This window comes from Dromaius novaehollandiae, chromosome 1, assembly GCF_036370855.1.
Source record: "Dromaius novaehollandiae isolate bDroNov1 chromosome 1, bDroNov1.hap1, whole genome shotgun sequence".
Lineage (NCBI taxonomy): Eukaryota > Metazoa > Chordata > Aves > Casuariiformes > Dromaiidae > Dromaius > Dromaius novaehollandiae.
Genome location: NC_088098.1, coordinates 218,151,379 through 218,171,604, shown reverse-complemented (window position 1 = coordinate 218,171,604; position 20,226 = coordinate 218,151,379). Strand labels below are relative to the sequence as shown.

Genomic DNA, 20,226 nt, shown 5'->3' with positions numbered 1-20,226 from the left:
CCCTTCGTCCCTGCGCGCCGTTCCCACCCCGGCTGGACACCGGCCGGCCCCGGGTCCCGCTGCGGTGCCGGACGCCGCGGTGAGGGGCTGCGCGGGGCGGGGGAGCCCACGGACATCTGGTGCGGTGTCTGGCCCTGCTCCGGCCGGTGCTGCCGCCCCACAGGGTCCCGGCGGTGGAGCGGGATGCGGCCCAGGCCGGGATGAGCCCACGGGATGAGCTTCCCCTCGCTCCCGGCCCAGCCCCAGAGCATCGGGGGCCGAGCTGGGGCCCTGGGGCTGGCGGTGGGTCCCAGCCGGCTGCACGGTGAAATCAGCCCGGGAAGCGCTGGGTGCCAGCGCCGCTCCCAGCAAGCTCCAAGCGCCATTCCCGGCGAGCTCCCGCCCGGCCGCCTCCGCCCGGCAAGCCCCGTCCCAGCCTCGCCTCGGCCCCAGGATCCCTGGCCCCAGCCCTGCACCGGGATCCCCATCCCACATCCCACATCCCCGAACCTGGGGAGCGGGATCCCCGTCCAACATCCCCAGCCTTGCACTGGGATCCCGTCCCACGTCTCCAGCCCTGCACTGGGATCCCATCCCACATCCCCAGCCCCAGGGACCGGGATCCCTGTCCCATGTCCCCAGCCCTGCACCAGGATCCCCATCCCACGTCCCCAGCCCCAGGCAGCAGGATCCCCATCCCACATCCCCAGCCCTGCACCGGGATCCACATCCCATGTCCCTGGCCCCAAGGAGCAGGATCCCCATCCCACATCCGCAGCCCTGCACTGGGATCCCCATCCCATGTCCCACATTCCCAGGGATCAGGATCCTGTCCCATGTCCCCAGCCTCAGAGAGCAGGATCCCATCCCACATCCCACATCCCCAGCCCTGCACCGGGATCCCATCCCACATCCCCAGCCCCAGGGAGCAGGATCCCCATCCCACGTCCCTGGCCCCAGGGAACAGGATCCTGTCCCACATCCCCAGCCTCAGGCAGCACGATCCCCATCCCACATCCCCAGCCCCAGGGCACAGGATCCCTGTCCCACGTCCCCAGCCCTGCACCGGGATCCCCATCCCACGTCCCCAGCCCCAGGGAGCAGGATCCCCATCCCACATTCCACATTCCCGGCCCCAGGTAGCAGGATCCCCATGCCACATCCCCAGCCCCAGGGCACGGGATCCCTGTCCCACGTCCCCAGCCCTGCACCGGGATCCCCATCCCACGTCCCCAGCCCCAGGGACCAGAATCCCCATCCCACGTCCCCAGCTCCAGGGAGCAGGATCCCATCCCACGTCCCACATTCCCGGCCCCAGGCAGCACGATCCCCATCCCACATCACAAAAATACCCAGTGCTTTATTCCACCCAAACGCACCGGCGACGCACCGCGCCGTGCAACACCGCAGGGCACGCAGGCGGCGGGGGCGGCGCGGGGCGGGGGTCTCCCGGTCCCGCCGAGCCCGGACACGCTCCCGGCGTCGGGAACGCGGGCAGGACCCCCGCCGGCAACTCAGCCCCCCCCTAGAAGTGCTTGTCCTCGGCGGCGGCGCCCACCAGCAGCTCCTTGTTGCCGAAGTCCCAGCAGGCAGTCATGTGGAAGGCCATGTTGGCGAGCACCACCAGGTACTCCAGCAGCGCGAACACCGTGTACACTGCGGCGGGCGGCGGGGGGGTCGGCGGGGCGCCCGGTGCCCCCCCGGCCCCCGGAGGGACCCCCCCCCCCGGCCCCCCGCCTCACCTCCCGGGCCGCAGTACCAGTTGTGGTGGAAGTAGACGCACACGGCGAAGGCGAAGGTGATGAAGGTGAAGAAGAAGAGCAGCTGCTTCCACTTGTAGGACTTGCGCTCCTGCAAGAAGAGGCAGGGGCCCGGCGGCGAGCCGGCGGGTCCGCAGCGGGAACCCGCATGGGGGGGGGGCTCCAGGCGGCTGCACCGCGCGGGGCTGCGTGGCAGCGGCCCCCCCCCGCCAGCCGCCCCGCTCCCAGTCTGCCCAGTACCACCAGCAAGCGGAGCGGCCCTGGCCCGAGCCCTCATCCGCCCTGCCGGCATCCTGCGCGGCTCAGCTGTCTGCACCGCGCGCTGCCGCATCCTGCACCCGTGTGCGGGGACCCCCTGCACGGGCTGCACGGGGCTGAGCCGGGACCCCCGCATGGGCTGCACGGGGGGCTGAGCTGGGACCCCCGCACGGGCTGCACGGGGCTGAGCCGGGACCCCCACATGGGCTGCACGGGGGGCTGAGCCGGGACCCCCGCACGGGCTGCACGGGGCTGAGCCGGGACCCCCGCACGGGCTGCACGGGGGGCTGAGCTGGGACCCCCACATGGGCTGCATGGGGGGCTGAGCTGGGACCCCCGCATGGGCTGCACGGGGCTGAACCGGGACCCCCTGCATGGTCTGCATGGGGGGCTCAGAGCCAAGACCCCCACACGGTCTGTACAGGGGGGCTGAGCCGGGACCCCCACACGGTCTGCATGGGGGGGAGCCGGGACCCCAGCGCAGTCTGCACGGAGGGGCTCAGAACCGGGACCCCCTGCACGGGCTGCACAGTGGCTCAGAGCTGGGACCCCCACACGGGCTGCATGGGGGGCTGAGCTGGGACCCCCGCAAGGGCTGCACAGGGCTGAGCTGGGACCCCTGCACAGGCTTCATGGGGGGGAGCTGGGATCCCCACACAATCTGCACAGGGGGGGAGCCAGGACCCCCACACGGGCTGCACGGGGGGCTCAGAGCCGGGACCCTGGCGGGGGGCTCCTGCCACGTGCCTGGCACAGGAGCTGCGGGCCGGCTCAGTGCAGGTGCCGTGGGCCAGCTGGGGCGAGGGGGGGCAGCGGGGCTGTGCCAGCCCCACGCGGGCTGTTACTGCTGCTACTGCTGCAACTGCTGCAACTGCTGCAACTGCTGCAACTGCTGCTATTGCTGCTTCCGAGTGGGAGGGGGATTTTCCTCGCCTCTGACCTTTCACGTGAGCCCAAACCTCCGCTTTCGGGGCCTGCTGAGAAGGGGGAAAATTCAAATGGCCCCATCACACTTTCCATGACCCCAGCGAAACGGGGCCCCGCGGCCGCGCGGGCGGCAGGAAAGCCCGGAGGGGAGGGCGGCCCGGCCCCCCCGACCCCCCCCGGCCCCCGCGCGCTGCCACCCGGGGAGACCGCCGCGCCGCGGGGCCCCAGCGATTATGTAAAGTTTCGCACCGGAAAAGCAGGTCACAAAACACCCTTGTTTTCATGCCGGGCCCGCGGCAGCGGAAACGAAGGCAACGGCGGTGCCCTGCTCGTCTGCCAGCGGGGAGAGCGGCGGCTCCCTGCTCCCCGGCCCCCGCGCTGCACCGCGCCGTGCTGCATCGCTCGGCACTGCATCACTCGGCACTGCATCGTGCCGTGCTGCACCGTGCTGTGCTGCGTCGCTCTACACTGCATTGCACCACGCTGCACCGCGCCGTGCTGCATCGCTCTGCACTGCATCGTGCTGTGCTGTATCGCACTGCACTGCGCCATGCTGCATCGCTCTGCACTGCGTTGTGCCATGCTGTATCGCTCGGCACTGCATCGCTCTGCACTGCATTGCACCAGGCTGCACTGCACCGAGCCATGCTGCATCACACCATGCTGCACTGCACCGCACCGCACTGCATTGCTCTGCACTGCATCGTGCTGTGCTGCATCGCATCACACTGCATTGCTCTGCACTGCATCGCGCTGTGCTATATTGCATCACACTGCACTGCATTGCTCTGCACTGCATCGTGCCATGCTGTATTGCACCATGCTGCACCACACCGCGCTGCATCGCTCTGCACTGCATCGTGCTGTGCTGCATCACACCACACTGCATTGCTCTGCACTGCATCATGCCATGCCGTATCACATCATGCTGCACCGTGGCATGCTGCATTGCTCTGCACTGCATCGTGCCATGCTGCATCGCACCGCACCGCACTGCACTGCTCTGCACTGTGTCGCGCCATGCTGCATCACACCGTGCTGCACCGCACCGCGCCGCACCGCGTGGCCCTGTACCGCGTTTTAGGGCAGCAGCACGCTTACGGCACTGCAGAGCCCGGTGCTGCCCCGCGTGGCCCCATCCCGCACCGTACGGCACCGCACTGCGCTCACAGCACTGCACGACACCGTACGGCACCGTGTGCACTGCACGGCCTGGCCCGGCGTGCTGGCTCGGCTGCTGCAGCACCCCGACGCGCTCCGCCGGCGAGACTGTTCCAGCAAGCCTGCCCCGGCCCCGCTGCAGCCTGCCGCGGGCTGCCCCCAAACCACAGCCCAATATATTTAGCGCGGCAGCCGGCGGGGCCGGAGCGGCAGCACGTCCCCCACGCGCTCGGCCGCGTGCGAGCGAGCTGCTTCCAGCCCGCCACGGTCGGCCCGGGCCTGGCGGCTCTCAAAACGTCGCTTTTTCCCCCAAACTCGTTGCTCGGCTTTGCCCCTGCGGGCCTGCCCTCTCCTTCCTTCCCCCCCGCGCGGCTTTATTTCCCTTTCGCTGTTTGCCACCTCGCAGCTGGAAGCTGCTCCCACTTCCCCCTCCCCAGCGCCCGCCTGCCCGCGGCACGGCCGTTGCGACAGCCGCGCCGCGGGGCTTTTGCAAGAGCGGCTGCCGGGCCGGTGCCGCCGCGGCCCTTCCCCGCCTCTTTCCCACGCAGAGAGCGGAACCCGGCCGGGTCGGCGACCGCGGCCCCAACGGCTCCGCGGCGGATCCGCGCGCGCGGCCAGGAGGATGTGGCGACGGCGCCGATGCCGCGCTGAGCTGAGCCGAGCCCTCCCCTGCAAAGCAGGGGAGCACCCATGGGAGCTGGGGACATTGCAGTGCCCGTGGGAGCTGGGGACCTTGCAACGCCCGTGGGAGCCGGGGACTTTGCAGCACCCAAGGGAGCTGGGGCCCTGCAGCACCCGGGGACCCTGCAGCACCCAAAGGAGCCAGGGGCGCTGCAGCACCCAAGGGAGCTGGGCACATTGCAGCACCCAAGGAAGCTGGGGACATTGCAGCGCCCAAGGAAGATGGGGACATTGCAGCGCCCAAGGAAGCTGGGGACATTGCAGCGCCCAAGGGAGCTGGGCACATTGCAGCACCCAAGGAAGATGGGGACATTGCAGCGCCCAAGGAAGATGGGGACATTGCAGCGCCCAAGGGAGCTGGGCACATTGCAGCACCCAAGGAAGATGGGGACATTGCAGCGCCCAAGGAAGCTGGGGACATTGCAGCGCCAAAGGGAGCCGGGGTCCTGAAGCACCCAAGGGAGCCGGGGACCTTGCAGCACCCATGGGAGCTGGGGACCTTGCAATGCCCACAGGAGCCGAGGACCTTACAGTGCCCGAGGGAGCTGGGGCTCCTGCAGCGCCCGCGGAAGCTGAGGGCCTTGCAGCTCCCGGGGGCCCTGCAGCACCCAAGGGAGCCAGGGACCTTGCAGCACCCAGAGACCCTGCAGCACCCAAGGGAGCCAGGGACCTCGCAGTGCCCAAGGGAGCTGGGGACATTGCAGCACCCATGGGAGCTGGGGACCTTGCAATGCCCATGGGAGCCAGGGACCTTGCAGCACCCAAGGGAGCCGGGGGCCTTGCAGCACCCATGGGCCCTGCAGCACCCAAGGGAGCTGGGAATCTTGCAGCACCCAAGGGAGTCGGGGACCCTGCAGCGCCTGCGGAAGCCAGGGACCTTGCAGCGCCCGGAGACCCTGCAGCACCCAAGGGAGCTGGGGTCCTGCAGCACCCAAGGGATCTGGGGAGCTTGCAGCACCCACGGGAGCCAGAGGTCCTGCAGCACCCATGGGAGCCAGGGACCTTGCAGTGCCCGGGGGTCCTGCAGCACCCACGGGAGCCGGGGACCTTGAAGCACCCGGGGTCCTGCAGCACCCACGGGAGCCGGGGGCCCTGCAGCTGAAGTCCCCGGGCCGCTCACTTCCGACGCCTCGCAGCCGGGAGCGCGCCGGCGGCAGGCGGGTTTCGGTCCCCGGAGCAGTCGGCCCGCCCGCAGCACCCTCTGCCGACGCGCAGCCCCAGCGCAGCGGCGCGGGGAACCGCCAGCCCGGGGCCACCTCGGGCTCCTCGCTGCCCCGGGGTGACGGCGGGACCGGCGCGACGCTGACACCGAAATGAGCAGGTCGGCACCGGCACCGGCACCGGGACGGGCAGCGCAGGGCTCCGCACTTCTTGCAAGGAAAAAAAGGACGAGTGAAAATTGGGAAGCCGCCGGCGAGCCGGGCTCAGCCTCCAGCGCGGCGATGGCCCCCGCCGGCTCCTTGGGGCCGCAGAGTCTGGGCAGCAGGCAACTGGCTCGTACCAGTAACCCAGCCAGGCTGGTACCAATAACCCCACTGGGCTGGTACCAGTAACGCAGCCAGGCTGGCAGTGCCAGTGACCAGTAACCCAGCCAGGCTGGTATCAGTAAAACAACCAGGCTGGCACCAGTAATGCAGCCAGGCTGGTGGTGCCAGTGACCAGTAACCCAGCTGGGCTGGCAGTGCCAGTGACCAGTAATGCAGCCGGGCTGATACCAGTAACCCAGCTGGGCTGGCGGTGCCAGTGACCAGTAATGCAGCTGGGCTGGTACCAGCAACGCAGCCAGGCTGGCACCAGTAACCCTGCCGGGCTGGTACCAGTAACCCAGTTGGGCTGGCAGTGCCAGTGACCAGTAACTCAGCCAGGCTGGTACCAGTAAGGCAGGCAAGGTGGTGCCAGTAACCCAGCCAGCCTGGCAGTGCCAGCGACCAGTAACTCAGCCAGACTGGTACCAGTAACACAGCCAGGCTGGCACCAATAAGGCAGCCAAGCTGGCACCAGTAAGGCAGCCAGGCCAGTACCAATAAGGCAGCCAGGCTGGCACCAGTAACCCAGATGGACTGGCAGTGCCAGTGACCAGTAACCCTGCCGGGCTGGCGGTGCCAGTGACCAGTAAGTCAGCCGGGCTGGGACCAGTAACCCGTAACCCAGCCAAGCTGGTACCAGTAAGGCAGCCAGGCTGGCACCAATAAGGCAGCCAAGCTGGCACCAGTAAGGCAGCCAGGCTGGTACCAATAAGGCAGCCAGGCTGGCACCAGTAACCCAGCTGGGCTGGCGGTGCCAGCAACCAGTAATTCAGCCGGGCTGGGACCAGTAATGCAGCTGGGCTGGCACCAGTAACCCAGCTGGGCTGGCACTGCTAGTGACCAATAACCCCGCCAGGATGGTACCAGTAATGCAGCCGGGCCAGCGGTGCCAGTGACCAGTAACCCAGCCGGGCTGGTACCAGTAAGGCAGCCGGGCCGGTGGTGCCAGTGACCAGTAACCCCGCCAGGCTGGTGCCAGTAACACAGCTGGGCTTGTGGTGCCAGCAACCAGTAAGGCAGCTGAGCTGGCACCAGTAACCCAGATGGGCTGGTGGTGCCAGTGACCAGTAACTCAGCCGGGCTGGTACCAGTAAGGCAGGCAAGGTGGTGCCAGTAACCCAGCCAGCCTGGCAGCGCCAGCGACCAGTAATGCAGCCAGACTGGTACCAGTAACACAGCCAGGCTGGCACCAATAAGGCAGCCAAGCTGGCACCAGTAAGGCAGCCAGGCTGGTACCAATAAGGCAGCCAGGCTGGCACCAGTAACCCAGATGGGCTGGCAGTGCCAGTGACCAGTAACCCCGCCGGGCTGGCAGTGCCAGTGACCAGTAAGTCAGCCGGGCTGGGACCAGTAACCCGTAACCCAGCCAAGCTGGCACCAGTAAGGCAGCCAGGCTGGCACCAATAAGGCAGCCAAGCTGGCACCAGTAAGGCAGCCAGGCTGGTACCAATAAGGCAGCCAGGCTGGCACCAGTAACCCAGATGGGCTGGCAGTGCCAGTGACCAGTAACCCAGCCGGGCTGGTACCAGTAACACAGCCAGGCTGGTGGTGCCAGCGACCAGTAATGCAGCTGGGCTGGTACCAGTAAGGCAGCAGGGCTGGCAGTGCCGGTGACCAGCAAGGCAGCCAGGCTGGTACCAGTAACCCAACCAGGCTGGCACCAGTAAGGCAGTGGGGCTGGCACCAGTAACCCAACCAGGCTGGCACCAGTAAGGCAGTGGGGCTGGCACCAGTAACCCAGCCGGGCTGGTGGTGCTAGTGACCAGTAACTCAGCCAGGCTGGCACCAGCAATGCAGCCAGGCTGGTACCAGTAACCCAGCCGGGCTGGCACCAGTAAGGCAGTGGGGCTGGCGGTGCCCGGGACTGGTCAGCCACCGCAGCCGCCGCTCTCCTCTCCCCACGGCAGAGGGTCCCCGGGTTTTCAGGGACCCCTTTCCTAGGGCCACCCCGGCCCAGCGCCGCTGCCGGGAGCCGCTTCCCTCCCCGGGGGTCTGAAACGGGCCAGGGGCCGCGCGGGCCCTCCCAGGGCGTCCCGGTACCGCCCGGGCCAGCGCCCGTCCCCAACCGCTTTGCCGCCCGGCCGTGCCCGGCTCGGGAGCGGGAGGCAGGCGCAGCCCCGGCGCGGCGCGGAGGAGAAAGCAAAGGTGCCGTACCTCGGGACTTACTGTGTGCTTCTTCGTCATCCTCCACAGGACGCACGTCAGCAGCATGTGCCCCAGCGCCGACGTGATGAAGACGATGAAGGCATTTTCGTGGATTGCTGAATGGACGAGACGAGAGGTTTCCTGTTAAAACGGGGCACGGAAACGAGCCGAGGGCGCGAGGGGAAGAGCAGCGACTCCGGGCAGCAGCCTGGGGACCCGGAGACCTCGGAGCGCGGCTCCACGCCACCCGTCCCGTCGTCTCCCCGGCACCTGGCCTAAGAGGCTCAATCGCTCGAGAGGGCTGCAAACCTCCGGCACCCTCGAAAGCCGGCCGGCACCACCACTAGTGCCCGAGGGGTGGGGAAACCGAGGCACAGAGCGTGGCGTGCGGGGCCAGTCAGTCCAGGGCCGTCTTCTGGCCTCCTGCATTACCCACCCGCCAATTAGCACCGCCACCAGCCGTCATTAACCCTCTGGTGCGTCACTGAGCCTAAGCGGATCTGGGATCAGGCTGGAAACGTGGCCGGCTGGAAGAGCCCTACCCCAGGGCAAGCCCAGAGACCCCGGAGCCACAGGCGAAGCCCACGCAGCGTCGGGGGAGCTGGTTTTAAGCGACTGCTTCTACTTCAGAAAAGAGTTTCCCAGGCTTTTCTCCAGGAACCGAGCCCCCAGGCTGAACTAGCCACCGGGACACCCCCGTCTCGGGGGGGGACAACAGACCGTGGCAAGGAGAGACCGTGGAGGAAGCTGTTAAGCGTGAGGACGCGAGCAGTGTCCTGCCAAAGACGATTAAATGGAGCCTGTCCTCATCCGAGGCTGCAGCTAAGCTCTGAGACCTGCCCTAGGAACCCAGGATTAGTCTCTAATGAGAAGAGCCGAGGAAACGGGGTGGGACGTGGACTTGCAGCAGGGCCTGTTTAAACCGTGTTGCAATCCGGGGTCGTTTCCTCCGCAGCAGCACCCGTCACTGGCTCGCGGATCCATCGGAGCCCTCTCCAACCCCCCGCAGCCGAGGGCCGGGCAGCTGCTGGGCGTCATCGCCTGCGGCAAACTCCCTGCGGACGAGCCCTTGCGGGAGCAGGGCGTTTCCCAGCCCGTCAGCACCGCGTTTTGCACGCCGTGATTTAACCTCAGAAAAATCTAATTCGCCCTGAGATCAGCGCAGGAAATTTCACCCAGGAAATTTCACGCACGGGTGTTTTACAGGCTGCCAGAACGGGGCGTGGGCTGGAAGCCGCTTCTGAGCCAAAGCTCAGCCGACGGCAGGAACAGGCACCGATTTTCGCCCGTACACCCATGTGCGACACGGAGCGGTGAGCACGGTCTCGGGAACCAAGCGTTAATTCTGATTTCAAGCTTGATGCAAAAATTCAGTCCGTGGTTCGGGCCAATTAACAGCAACCAAGAGTGTCGGGAAGAAAAGCTCTACCTGCCCACCGCGGGTATAACTGACATATAAACATCACTTTAAATAGAAGTTATTTGTACCGATTTTTTCCTCCAAACTGGCTACTTGCAAAACACTCTCCCGAAGCAGAACTCTGCAACCGCGAGCGAAGCCGCCGAGCGCGGCGGGAGGCGCCTACCATAGTTCTCAATCGAGGACACGTAGGTGAGGACGAGGAGGGCGAAGTTCTCGAGCAGGTTGAGCAGCAGGTTGAGGTGGCAGAGGCGCGGGTAGCGGGGGTGCGCGCAGCGGCTGCTCCGGTAGTGGTTCCAGTACGCCACGGCCACGAGGAAGCGGGGGGCCGAGTGGAGGCCGATGCAGAGCCGCCAGACGTAGCGCTGCGGGGTCTCGCCCCCGATGGCAGCGCTGATGGAGGGCAGGTAGTTGGGGACCTGCAGGGAAGACAGCAGCTCCCAGCCTCGATGGCTCAGGGCTCCGGGACTGGCTACGCGGCAGGTAATCCACGCCGGATTACTCTTTGGTGATCTCGTTTGGTCTCCCGGCACCCAGGCGGAGCTGTGCACCCAGGATCTCCGTCCACGGATGCACTCCCCTGCCTTGAGGAGCCACCTGCCACCACCACGCGACATCCTCCAGCTCCGACACCGGGCGAGGATGAACAGCGGATCCCTGTCTGCCCTCTCCGGGCCAGCCGTGACTTCAGAGGTCTCTATCCTACCTCTCCTACCTCTTCCCGTTCGATGCCGAAGGATCCTTGCTTACTCCACCATCCCCCTGTGACACCCCGAGCATCCTCGCTGCTCTCCTCCGCGCAGCTCCCGTACGGCCGTTCGGGAGGAGGGGACGGACCCACGGGCGCTGTTCGACACGCGTCGCAGCCACGGGACGACACCAGCTCTACTCCCTCCCTAACGACTCCCGCTTTGATTTACTTTTCCCAGCTACTCTTGAGCAGCGAGCAGAATATCTGCCGCTTCCCCGGACCTCGCTCCGCAGCGGTGATGGTCAGCCCAGGACCCCCCTCCTCGCACCCGAGGTCAGCAGCGCCTGTCCCCACGCACGTCGCTCACTTCTCTATGCCGGAGCGCAGTGGCATTTGGTGGCTCAGGCACCGAGCTTTGCGAGGCCAGGACGCAGCCTGCCTCCAGCGCCTTGCCGTCACCACCAGCCCGTGCCACCCCGCTGCGTGGGGGCACGAGGAAGACCACAGACCCCCGGGGAAGCCTGGGGCCACCTCCCGCTGCTGCGAGGACTGACCACCTCCTCCTGCCCTCCATTCCTGCCCTTCCACGAGGTGCTTAGCCAGGCAAAGACCTTCCTGCATGAAAGCCTTGGTGAGGAACCTGATCCGAAGCCTTCTGGAGATCCAGGTGGATCTCAACCAGATCTCACATGTCTGTGACTCCTCCAAGGGCCTCCAGTGGATGTGGGAGGCAGGGATCCCTCTTCCAAAAGCCAACTCTCCCACGAGACAGCGTATTTATCTGCAGCCTCACTGGCTCTGCTCTTAACACAGCCACCACCAATCTGCTTGGCACGGACCCCGGCCTCACCCGTCCGTGCTTCCCCAGGTCCCTTTCTAAAAGCAGGAATCCCAGTTGCCAGTCGCGAGGCATCACAAGCACAACAGAAGAAAGGAAGGTCTTCCAGGTGGAAGCCCGGAGCAAGAGGACTCCACGCCGGATCCCACCGGCTTCCCCAGCCGAGCAGCCGCGGCCTTTGCGGGCTTTTGCCTTTTGCCGGCGCGAGCCGCTCACCCCGCAGTGGGTCGCCGTCGTCTCCTGGAAGTGGAAGAGCAGCGACCAGATCACGCAGAAGAGGAAACCAAACAGCGGGCAGAACACGGTCCCGACGGCCAGCGTGGTAAAGCGGAGCCGGAACACGATCCCGTCGCGGTCCAGGGGCAGCGGTACCTGCAACATGCTGGCGGACCTGGAAACAACAAGGGGTGTTGGAAGGGGACCCTGCGGATCCGACGGTGCAGCGTGTCACCCCCCCGCACGCACCGGGCTGCACCCGGCTCTGCATCGCAGGGCCGAACCGGCCAGAAGGACACGGGACCTCTCTCGGGCCGGGGATGTTTTATCCAGACGGTTCTTTGACAGCCGCCGCACAGCCCGTAGCGCTGACGGAGCAGCAGCCGCGCTCACCCTGCGCCAGGGGCCGGGGCCGCTGTAGGGAGCAGAGCTCAGGCGCAGGCGCTTTGCTCCTTGCACGGCGACGAAGCCGCCGCTGCGAAGCGGGACGAGCTGGGACACGCCGGGGCACAGCTGGCACCTGCGCGCTGGGCCGGGCGGCAGCACCCGACGGGGCACCCGGCACCGGCACCGGCTCCGTGGGTCCAGCCAGACCCCAGCGCTCCCAGGGCTGCCCCCCGGCTCCCAAGGCTTCCCTGTGGTCCCCCCCCGGCTTCGCTGCCCCCCGGGATGAGGACGCCGGAGAGCCGGGACAAGGGGCCGCACACTGGGCTCCCGGGACGAATCCTGCCCGAAAGGGTGGATTTGTCCCGGCGCTGCCGGAGGCCCCTGCGGAGGTGGCGGCAGGGAAACAGCTCCAACCCCCAGGACAAAACCCGCTGGGGGCTTTGGGGTCGCCCCAAGCCCGGAGGGGACGGGACCGTGGGTGGGGGCAGCTGCCTCGGGGGATGCCCCCCCATGCCCCCCCCCCCCGCTTCCCCCTTTGCCAGGGAAAGGCCTTGCCGAAAAAGCAGAGGAAATTGAAAAGCAAATCAGCTCCGTTCCTGCTCAACAGCCCGGCACCCACCCCCGGCACCCCTGTTCTCCCAGTGCCCCCACCAGTTCCCACTCTTCCCAGTGACTCCCATGGGCTCCCCAGTCCTCTCAGTGAACCTCCACTTCCCCACTTCTCCCAGTGACCCCCCTGGCTCCCCAGTCCTCCCAGTGAACCCCCCCCCCCAGTACCCTGGTCCTCCCAGTAACTCTTCAGCTCCCCACTCCTCCCAGTGCCCCCTCCCCCGGCTCCCCAGTCCTCCCAGTAACCTCCCCCAGCTCCCCACTCCTCCCAAGGACCCCCATGGGCTCCCCAGTCCTCCCAGTAACCCCCCCACTTCCCCACTCCCCCCAGTGCTCCCCCAGCTCCCCACTCCTCCCACTGACACCTCCCCTCCGGCTCCCCACTCCCCTCCCCCAGTGCCCCCCAGCCCCCGGCGGGGCCCCACGCGCGGCCGCTCGGCACCCACCGGCCTGGCAGGGCTCAGGCCCCGCCGCGCTCCTCCATATCCCCCTGTGCTGCCGCCGCCACCGGCACCGGCACCGCCGCCGCCGCCGCCACCACCCCTCCTCTTCCTCCTCCCGCCATCGCCCGCCTCTTCCTGCCCTCCCTCCCCGGCCGGGCCCGGCCGCGCCGCCCCGTCCCTCCTCCTCCTCCCAGCGCGGCCCCCTCGGCCCCCAGCCCCACGGCCGCCTCCCCCTTGGCCTGCCCCTGGGGCGGCCCCCGGCCCCACGGGGACGCTGTGGGGCTGGGGCATCTATGAGGTGGCCCCACGGGGACACCGGGGGCTCGGGGCGTCTCTGAGGCGGCCCCACGGGAACGCTGTGGGGCTGGGGGCGTCTCTGGGGCGGCCCCATGGGGACGCTGTGGGGCTGGGGCGCCTCTGGGGCGGCCCCACGGGGGCGTCATGGGCCTGAGGGCTCAGAGCCGCCGCCAGGCGCCCTACGGGGCGCTGCAGGGCCCACTCCGCTCCGCGAAGCCCCACGGGGACGCCGCGGAGCCCGGGGCACACCCGGCCCACGGGCGCCCCCCGCAGAGCATGTGCTGCGCCACGGCCCCTTTAAGGCTCTCGGCCCCGCCCTCTGCGCTTCAACATGGAGGCGGCCCGGCGCTGCCGGGTTGGCCAGCCAGGGCGAGGTCCCGCCCCCCAACGCCCCGGATGTAGGGTAGCCTAGCGGTGCGGCCGTTCTGGACCCTTCCGCAGTAGCAGCCCTTCCCCCTCTCCGGGCCGGGCCAATCTGCGCTCAGGTCGCCCCGGACACGGCGCGTCCTTGCAGCCAATCAGAGACCAGCATCCCCCCCTCCCTCCGAAGGTGGGGGGGGCGCCTCGCTTTCAAAGCGCGGCAGCCAATGGGCGGCGAGGGCGCGGGGGCGGGGCCGGCCAATAGGGCAGGCGGGAGCGGCGCAGGGGCGCCTGGGAGGTGCGCGCGGAGCGGAGTGTGACGCAGATTCCCTCCCCCTGTGAGGCGGCGGCGGCGGCGGCGGCGGCGGCGCGGGAGAGGCGAGGCGAGGCCCGGCGTGGCCCGGGCGGCGCGGCGCGGCCCGGCGCTCCCCTTCTCGCGGCCCTTCGGCGGCCCGCGTCCGCGGTGAGTCCCGGGGGCGCCCCGCGCCGGCGGCCGGGCCCGAGCGGCGGCGCCCCGCGGCCTTTGTTGGGCGGCGCCGGTGAGGGGGGCGGGGGCGGGCAGAGCCGGCCGCGGGGCCGCGTGTGGAGCCGCGGCCGTCGGGCCGCCCCGGCCGGGGAGGGGGCCCGGCCGCGGGTGACCTTTGCCGCCGGTGCGGCACCGCCTGTGGCGTAAGAATTGGTGGTGGGGCGGGGGCTTGGCGGGGCGCGGAGGGAGGCCGAGGCCTCTGTGCTCGGAGCAGCCGCGTTCCTGTGAACCCTGTAGCGTGGACGTAGCCCCGCGTTCAGGGTCTTAGCGCGACGGGTATCTTGGAGCGTGACCGCGTATAAGCTAACACGGTATTTACTTTAAATTACACTTTAAATTGCATTAAATTCCATCTCAGTTGAGGCTCTTTTTGCACGTGGTTTGAGGCTCGCGTTACCTTGTTGTGGAACTATAATTAGAGCCCTTGTCCCCAGCAGGAGTGAGGGAATGGCTGCCCTTCTGTCCGGGGTTGAATAGGGTGCAGGGCTCGGTTTGCATGTCGAGCAAAGGGATGGGTTTCCTGGAAAAAATCCCTTCTTACTAATCCTACTTCTCCTGTTATTGAGTTCTTGGATGCTACTTGTGTTTCTACTTCAGACGGGTTTTCATGGAACAGCTCAGAGTGAATTTGTTCAGTGCCATATTTCAAATGTACAGTAAAGAGGCGGTTCTCTATGTGGGGCATTCCCATACCATTGCCCTAGGTTAGTAATATTAAAGGTGCTACATAGTGCTTAGGTATCCAAGGCATTAGTAATCTAATGAAGACTGAGCTCTGTTTTTATGGTAGCTTGTCAAACATGAGCTTCCGAGAATCAGTAGTTGAGGAAGAGGAGGTGTCAAAGGAGAATGAGGAAGTTCCAAAGCAAATGGGAAACCTAAATGTTTATGAAGCTTGTTTGCCTTTTAGAAAGCTATTTCAGAAGGAATTTGAGGAAGCATAAAAAGAGTTTGATATTAAATGATCCTCAATATGTTCGACTTTGTAAAAAATATGGCATAAATAAGGGGAACAGTGAAAGCAGAGGGTTTTTGTGAAGCAAAAATAAAGTTGAGACTGATGATAATTGATATATGGTCTGAAAACTAAATGAATACTTTGTATCTGGTGTTCAGAGAGACTGAAGTTGCCCAAGAGGCAAAAGTGAGATGGGTGAAAGCAGCGTAGAGAAACAGGTAAGAATGCCTTGAGGTGGATGTAAAATTCAAGGTGTTGGAGTGCACTCAGCTTGGGTAATCCAGATAATTTGCATCTTAAAGTGTGGAAGAATAGGTAGAATCTTTTTTAGGCATCCTAATAGGAGATGTAATTATATAGTTAACAAACAGAGAATCATTAAATTTGAAGTTTTGGGAGATAGGTGGGGGAGATGATGAATGGTCTTGGAAGCTACGTACGGTTTGGGTAGAATAGAGAAGTTTAGAGTTTGAAGAAACACAGAAGACATGGCCCTGCATTTTGTCCCGCTGTCCAAAGCTGGATTCTGCTAGATAGCAAAACGCGATGGCCTTGGCACCGCAGTGGGACTGTGCTTATGGAAGCATTGGAAGTGCACTTGGAAGAGTGTGCAGAGTGCCAGAGCTTTGGGAGAGGGAGTTGGGAAGAACTCTAATATGTTTTGAGATACAGCATTACCTTGCATCCCATGGAAGGGATCATGTTTTGTGACAGGCAGCGCTGTGTCCCAGGAGGCCAATCTTAGTCTGAGGGTTTTCCAATACTTTTTCAAATGAGTTTTTTCTTAGTTATCTCGCAATCATTTTACTTAAACTGTATAATGAAGTCAGTAAGGCCTTACATGTGTGAGTAGAAAGATTCTTAACGCCTTGGCACCGCAGTGGGACTGTGCTTATGGAAGCATTGGAAGTGCACTTGGAAGAGTGTGCAGAGTGCCAGAGCTTTGGGAGAGGGAGTTGGGAAGAACTCTAATATGTTTTGAGATACAGCATTACCTTGCATCCCATGGAAGGGATCATGTTTTGTGACAGGCAGCGCTGTGTCCCAGGAGGCCAATCTTAGTCTGAGGGTTTTCCAATACTTTTTCAAATGAGTTTTTTCTTAGTTATCTCGCAATCATTTTACTTAAACTGTATAATGAAGTCAGTAAGGCCTTACATGTGTGAGTAGAAAGATTCTTAACGCTATAAAATTTCAACATACTGTTGGATTTACTAGTGTCTTGAATAGTTGATGGTTATCTAAAATATCTTCTTATTTACTGTTTGATATAAGAGTTGGATCCTGTTTTGCTCTTAACTGTTTTAGCGTCCAGTAGTATTGGGATGCTGCAAAAGTATGATGGGCACCAGTGGCTGCTCAAAATCTAGATTTGGCTGTTCCCAGAGGGTGGATAGGTTTTTAGGAAAACATTTCACAAGAAACAGACTACAGATAGTGTTTCATAGAACACATCTAATTTCATGAGCAGGCAGATGGATTTAGTGACTTACACTGGGGTAATTGAGTGCTCTGGGGTGCATGCTTCCTTTTGTTAGAAGGGTATAAAAGTGGTTAGAGTAAGTGGACTTTAGAGAAGCTGTCTAACCTGGGGATAGGTGCTGTTTTCAGAGTTCTTATTTAAATTGTTGGTGACCAGAGAGTACTTCCAAGCAGTTTATTGCCATCCTGGATGTTAAACCTCCTGAGAAACTTGAAGGATTTTTTTTTAAGCTGAAATGTGAAAGGTTAGTGTGTCTTTGCATTAAGCAGTTATCCTAATTCGGTAATGAGTAGTACTTTGTAAGTATTCCTGGTATTGGCTGTGTTTTACATTTTTCTGTAGGGAAAATACAGTAGTTCTGCATTGCTGTAGCTTAGCCGATGCTACCAACAGTGAAAACTTTCCTAGATAATATTGGTATTTTCAGTGGTGGAGTAATTAAAAACATCTGCTAGCCCTGACACAGGAAAAGACTATAAATTGTAGTGACTAGATCATGTTTGAGGATCTATTGTGATTTTTTTTTTTCTTTTTTCCCCTTAGCTTGATAGTGTTGAAAAAGATACTACATTGTGTCTGTGTCTGCGCTTGGAAAAGAGATTGGAGTGTGGTAGCGTTATTAAGTGTGTCTGCAAATAAAACAGTAGGTGTTGTAAGGGTAAATTGGGTCTCTGCCTAAACAGTGTAAAACTTTCTAATCAGCTTTTTAAGTTCTTCAGTGTAGTTAAGAAAATCTTGGTACAGTCTGTGAGCAACAAATCAAAAGTTGATGGAAGGTGTATTCCTGTAATACCTGTACAGTGCATTTCCTTCATTTCTTGTGTCTTGTTTGAAGTAGTTGGCAGGTAGGATTTAATAGAAAATTAGTCATGGAAGATCTTGGGAGTGTCACAGAAATAGCTGTTGTACAACGCAGGTGCTTGTCTGTGTCCTTAAAGGAGTGTTAGTGGGGTGGTCTTTCAGGCACACAGGTGATTGAGCAAACATGAGTGTTAAGATGACAGGAAAGACAAATGTAACAAACTGTAGCTCCAGTCCAGCATAGAGGGTTGTGCTAAAATTGTGATTCCTCTATGGATGTGTCTGCAGGCACCTCCCATCCCTAGGACGTGCCACCAGTGAGACCTCCATTCTGCTGATGCTTGGGAGATCCAGGCAGCATTGGCAAAATTGATTTTTTTTTTTATTATTTTTATTATTTTTTTAAACCATCTCCTCCTGTAAACAGAATAAAAATCTCTGTAGCCAAGGGAGGAGAAACTCAGTGGCTGTCCTTGTGGGAGTACAGCAACCTGTGATGAAATCCTGATACATATAGAACTCTTATACTCCAAGCTTATGGCAACAGGCCCCTGTCAGACTGTTAGCAGAATGGTGGGAACAGTATCCACTATCTCTGATATTACTGAGACATGGCATTAGTTAGCTAATATTTTACTCGGCTTAGCTTCCTGACTGATTTTGCAAGGATTGTTTTGAGGATGCTGAGGTTTTGTGATTTTACTAGAGTATTAGTGTTCTTGTCTTATTTAGAATTCCATCTGCATGAACTTAAATCTTGCTTTCCTGCATAGTATGCTTTAAGTACTCAAATTAGATTGCTTACATCAACAGTGAGGAAGATGAAAAATGACTTTTCAACGTAAGCTTTATATAAATGCTGAATTCATTTTTCTAGGTTTAGAAAAAACTAACACATCCTGAAAATGTTTAACAAATCCTTTGGAACTCCGTTTGGAGGCAGCACTGGCTTTGGGACAACTTCAACTTTTGGACAAAGTAAGTAATGCTTGTAAGCTTGTAGTGTGACTTTTTTCAGTACATAGTATTTTTTTTTTCTTAGAGGTGCAGCTAAAGAAAGAAATAGATTCTTTATCAGGATCTAGTGGTGATTATTTGGGTGTGACAGAATTGGAATATTGCTAGGCTGTCCAACTCACTCGCTTTGCAGTGATAGGAAACAGACTTGTGAATTAAGTTCGGCAGTCTTAGGCTCCTCTGCTAACACAAGCTTTTAATTTGGGTAGATAGCAGAATTCTGCATACAGTCAGTGAAACTTTCCTTCGTGAAAGGAGTGGAAACTCGAATGCTTAGATGAAGGCAGTGTTGGGGGGCAGAGGGGAGATTCTTTCAGTCAGGACTGGGATACATTGGGAAGACATGGAAGGAAAAAGCATGCAATTGGAGTTCTTTCTGGAGCTATAGCAGAATTACTGTGTTTCCCCCTTAATAAATAGGATACATACATTGATTTACAGTCTGTGCTAATGGCTAAAATTTCACTGTGGTATTTACAGTATGTATTTGTTCTTCTTAATCTTGTTCCCAAATGTAGGTGTAAAGACCAACTTTTGAGTGCTGTAATTAGTCATGGAGGTCTTGCAGATTAGCAGAATTGAGTGGCTTTACATTCTGTAGCAACAGCTGATGCTGCTGTAGCCTTTTGCTTTAAGAGCTGTAGAAATATTAAATATAACACTTTATGTACATGAGGGTCTGAGATGTATAGTTATGTGCAGGCTCCTTTCCGAAAGTTCAGAAGACAGTAACAATGTTTAGTTCCTAGTGAGCGTGTTTAAAATACGCTTTCATCTAAACTGTGATGCTGTTTCTCAGATGCCGGCTTTGGCACTACAAGTGGAGGAGCGTTCGGAACATCAGCCTTTGGGTCGAACAATAATACTGGAGGCCTCTTTGGGAGTACACAGACAAAACCAGGTACTGTGGTGTTATGGTTGTAGTGCAGAATACAATACTGAAAGAGGGATGTTGTTAAACAGAACAAAGAAAAGCTGTGAACAATTTTTGCAAATGATTAATAGTCTGTTTCTGTGTTCAGGAGGGTTATTTGGTTCGACTACGTTTAATCAGCCAGCCACCTCCTCCACAAGCACTGGCTTTGGGTTTGGAACATCAACTGGAACATCAAACAGCTTGTTTGGAACCACCAGCACTGGCGGAGGTCTCTTCTCCTCTCAAAATAATGCATTTGCACAGAATAAGCCAGCTGGGTTTGGAAGTGAGTAAAACTACTGTGTTTCTTTGAGTACTGGTTATTTTCTTTGATTGAAGAGCATAGAGCTTTGGATACATGTGTGGGTTTGATACAGGTGTTAATGTGGGTCCTTCCCTGCCCTCACCGTGAAGGATATATTGACAGTACTTGCTGTCATCCACAAACTGAACTGATATGGTACAAGATTGGTAGCTATGGTTCTAGATGTGAACTTTGAAATAAGTTGAACATGGTAGTCAGCCAGCATTTCCTATTCTTAAGTGTCCTTTGGGTCCATTTCATTCTAGCTTTTTATTCTGCTGTTGCAGAGCAGTTACAGTTGGCTTGCTTCTGGCACTAGGATGTTTGAAATGCCTCTTAAATTCTACTGTAATTCTCTGAAGCAGAAGCAACTACTTGCAGACCCTTCTGAGAAGAGGAAGGAAATCTCACTGGTTCCCTGTATACACATAATTTTCTTAGTGTTGTTGTCAGGAGTAGAGTGAAACTGGCTGCGGTGGTTATTTTTGTATTCCCTGAGGTGATGAATTAGGGGGCAATCTTC

General features: G+C 60.4%; 2 protein-coding genes across 8 annotated transcripts in view; one reads left to right on the top strand and one right to left on the bottom strand.

Moving 5' to 3' along the window:
* Window positions 1–1,319: 1,319 nt before the first annotated feature.
* Window positions 1,320–13,161, bottom strand: PGAP2 (post-GPI attachment to proteins 2). Of its 5 annotated transcripts, none has more exons than XM_064505290.1 (6): window positions 13,045–13,161; window positions 11,603–11,777; window positions 10,024–10,276; window positions 8,447–8,553; window positions 1,722–1,830; window positions 1,320–1,635 (listed from the first exon to the last, which is right to left on the bottom strand). In XM_064505290.1, exons 2-6 carry the CDS (start codon window positions 11,765–11,767, stop codon window positions 1,505–1,507), a joined length of 765 nt encoding a protein of 254 aa, XP_064361360.1. In that variant the 5' UTR covers window positions 11,768–11,777; window positions 13,045–13,161; the 3' UTR covers window positions 1,320–1,504. The 5 variants fall into 5 exon arrangements, with proteins under 5 accessions (XP_064361360.1, XP_064361361.1, XP_064361362.1 ...); XM_064505291.1 differs by having other exon boundaries at window positions 8,459–8,553; XM_064505292.1 differs by lacking the exons at window positions 1,320–1,635; window positions 1,722–1,830; window positions 13,045–13,161 and adding exons at window positions 1,855–2,974; window positions 11,852–11,982 and having other exon boundaries at window positions 8,459–8,553.
* A 799-nt stretch (window positions 13,162–13,960) lies between these two features.
* Window positions 13,961–20,226, top strand: part of NUP98 (nucleoporin 98 and 96 precursor) — a 39,916-nt gene continuing 33,650 nt past the window's right edge. For 2 of the 3 annotated variants that reach the window (XM_064505265.1, XM_064505264.1), the window contains exons 1-4: window positions 13,961–14,161; window positions 18,344–18,444; window positions 19,283–19,384; window positions 19,506–19,685. In XM_064505265.1, the coding sequence (XP_064361335.1) occupies window positions 18,372–18,444; window positions 19,283–19,384; window positions 19,506–19,685 (355 nt within the window). In that variant the 5' untranslated portion in view covers window positions 13,961–14,161; window positions 18,344–18,371. Of the gene's footprint in view, window positions 14,162–17,208; window positions 17,309–18,343; window positions 18,445–19,282; window positions 19,385–19,505; window positions 19,686–20,226 lie in introns of those variants that run through there. The other variant, XM_026118052.2, reaches the window with a different exon arrangement.

Excerpts from the sequence above, each read along its gene's own strand:
- PGAP2 (XM_064505288.1), bottom strand. The coding sequence starts at position 11,767 with ATGTTGCAGGTACCGCTGCCCCTGGACCGCGACGGGATCGTGTTCCGG. Across the intron at positions 10,277-11,602 it reads CGACGGCGACCCACTGCGGG|GTCCCCAACTACCTGCCCTC; the intron begins GTGAGCGGCTCG and ends TCTTCCCTGCAG. Across the intron at positions 8,554-10,023 it reads GTCCTCGATTGAGAACTATG|CAATCCACGAAAATGCCTTC; the intron begins GTAGGCGCCTCC and ends TCGTCCATTCAG.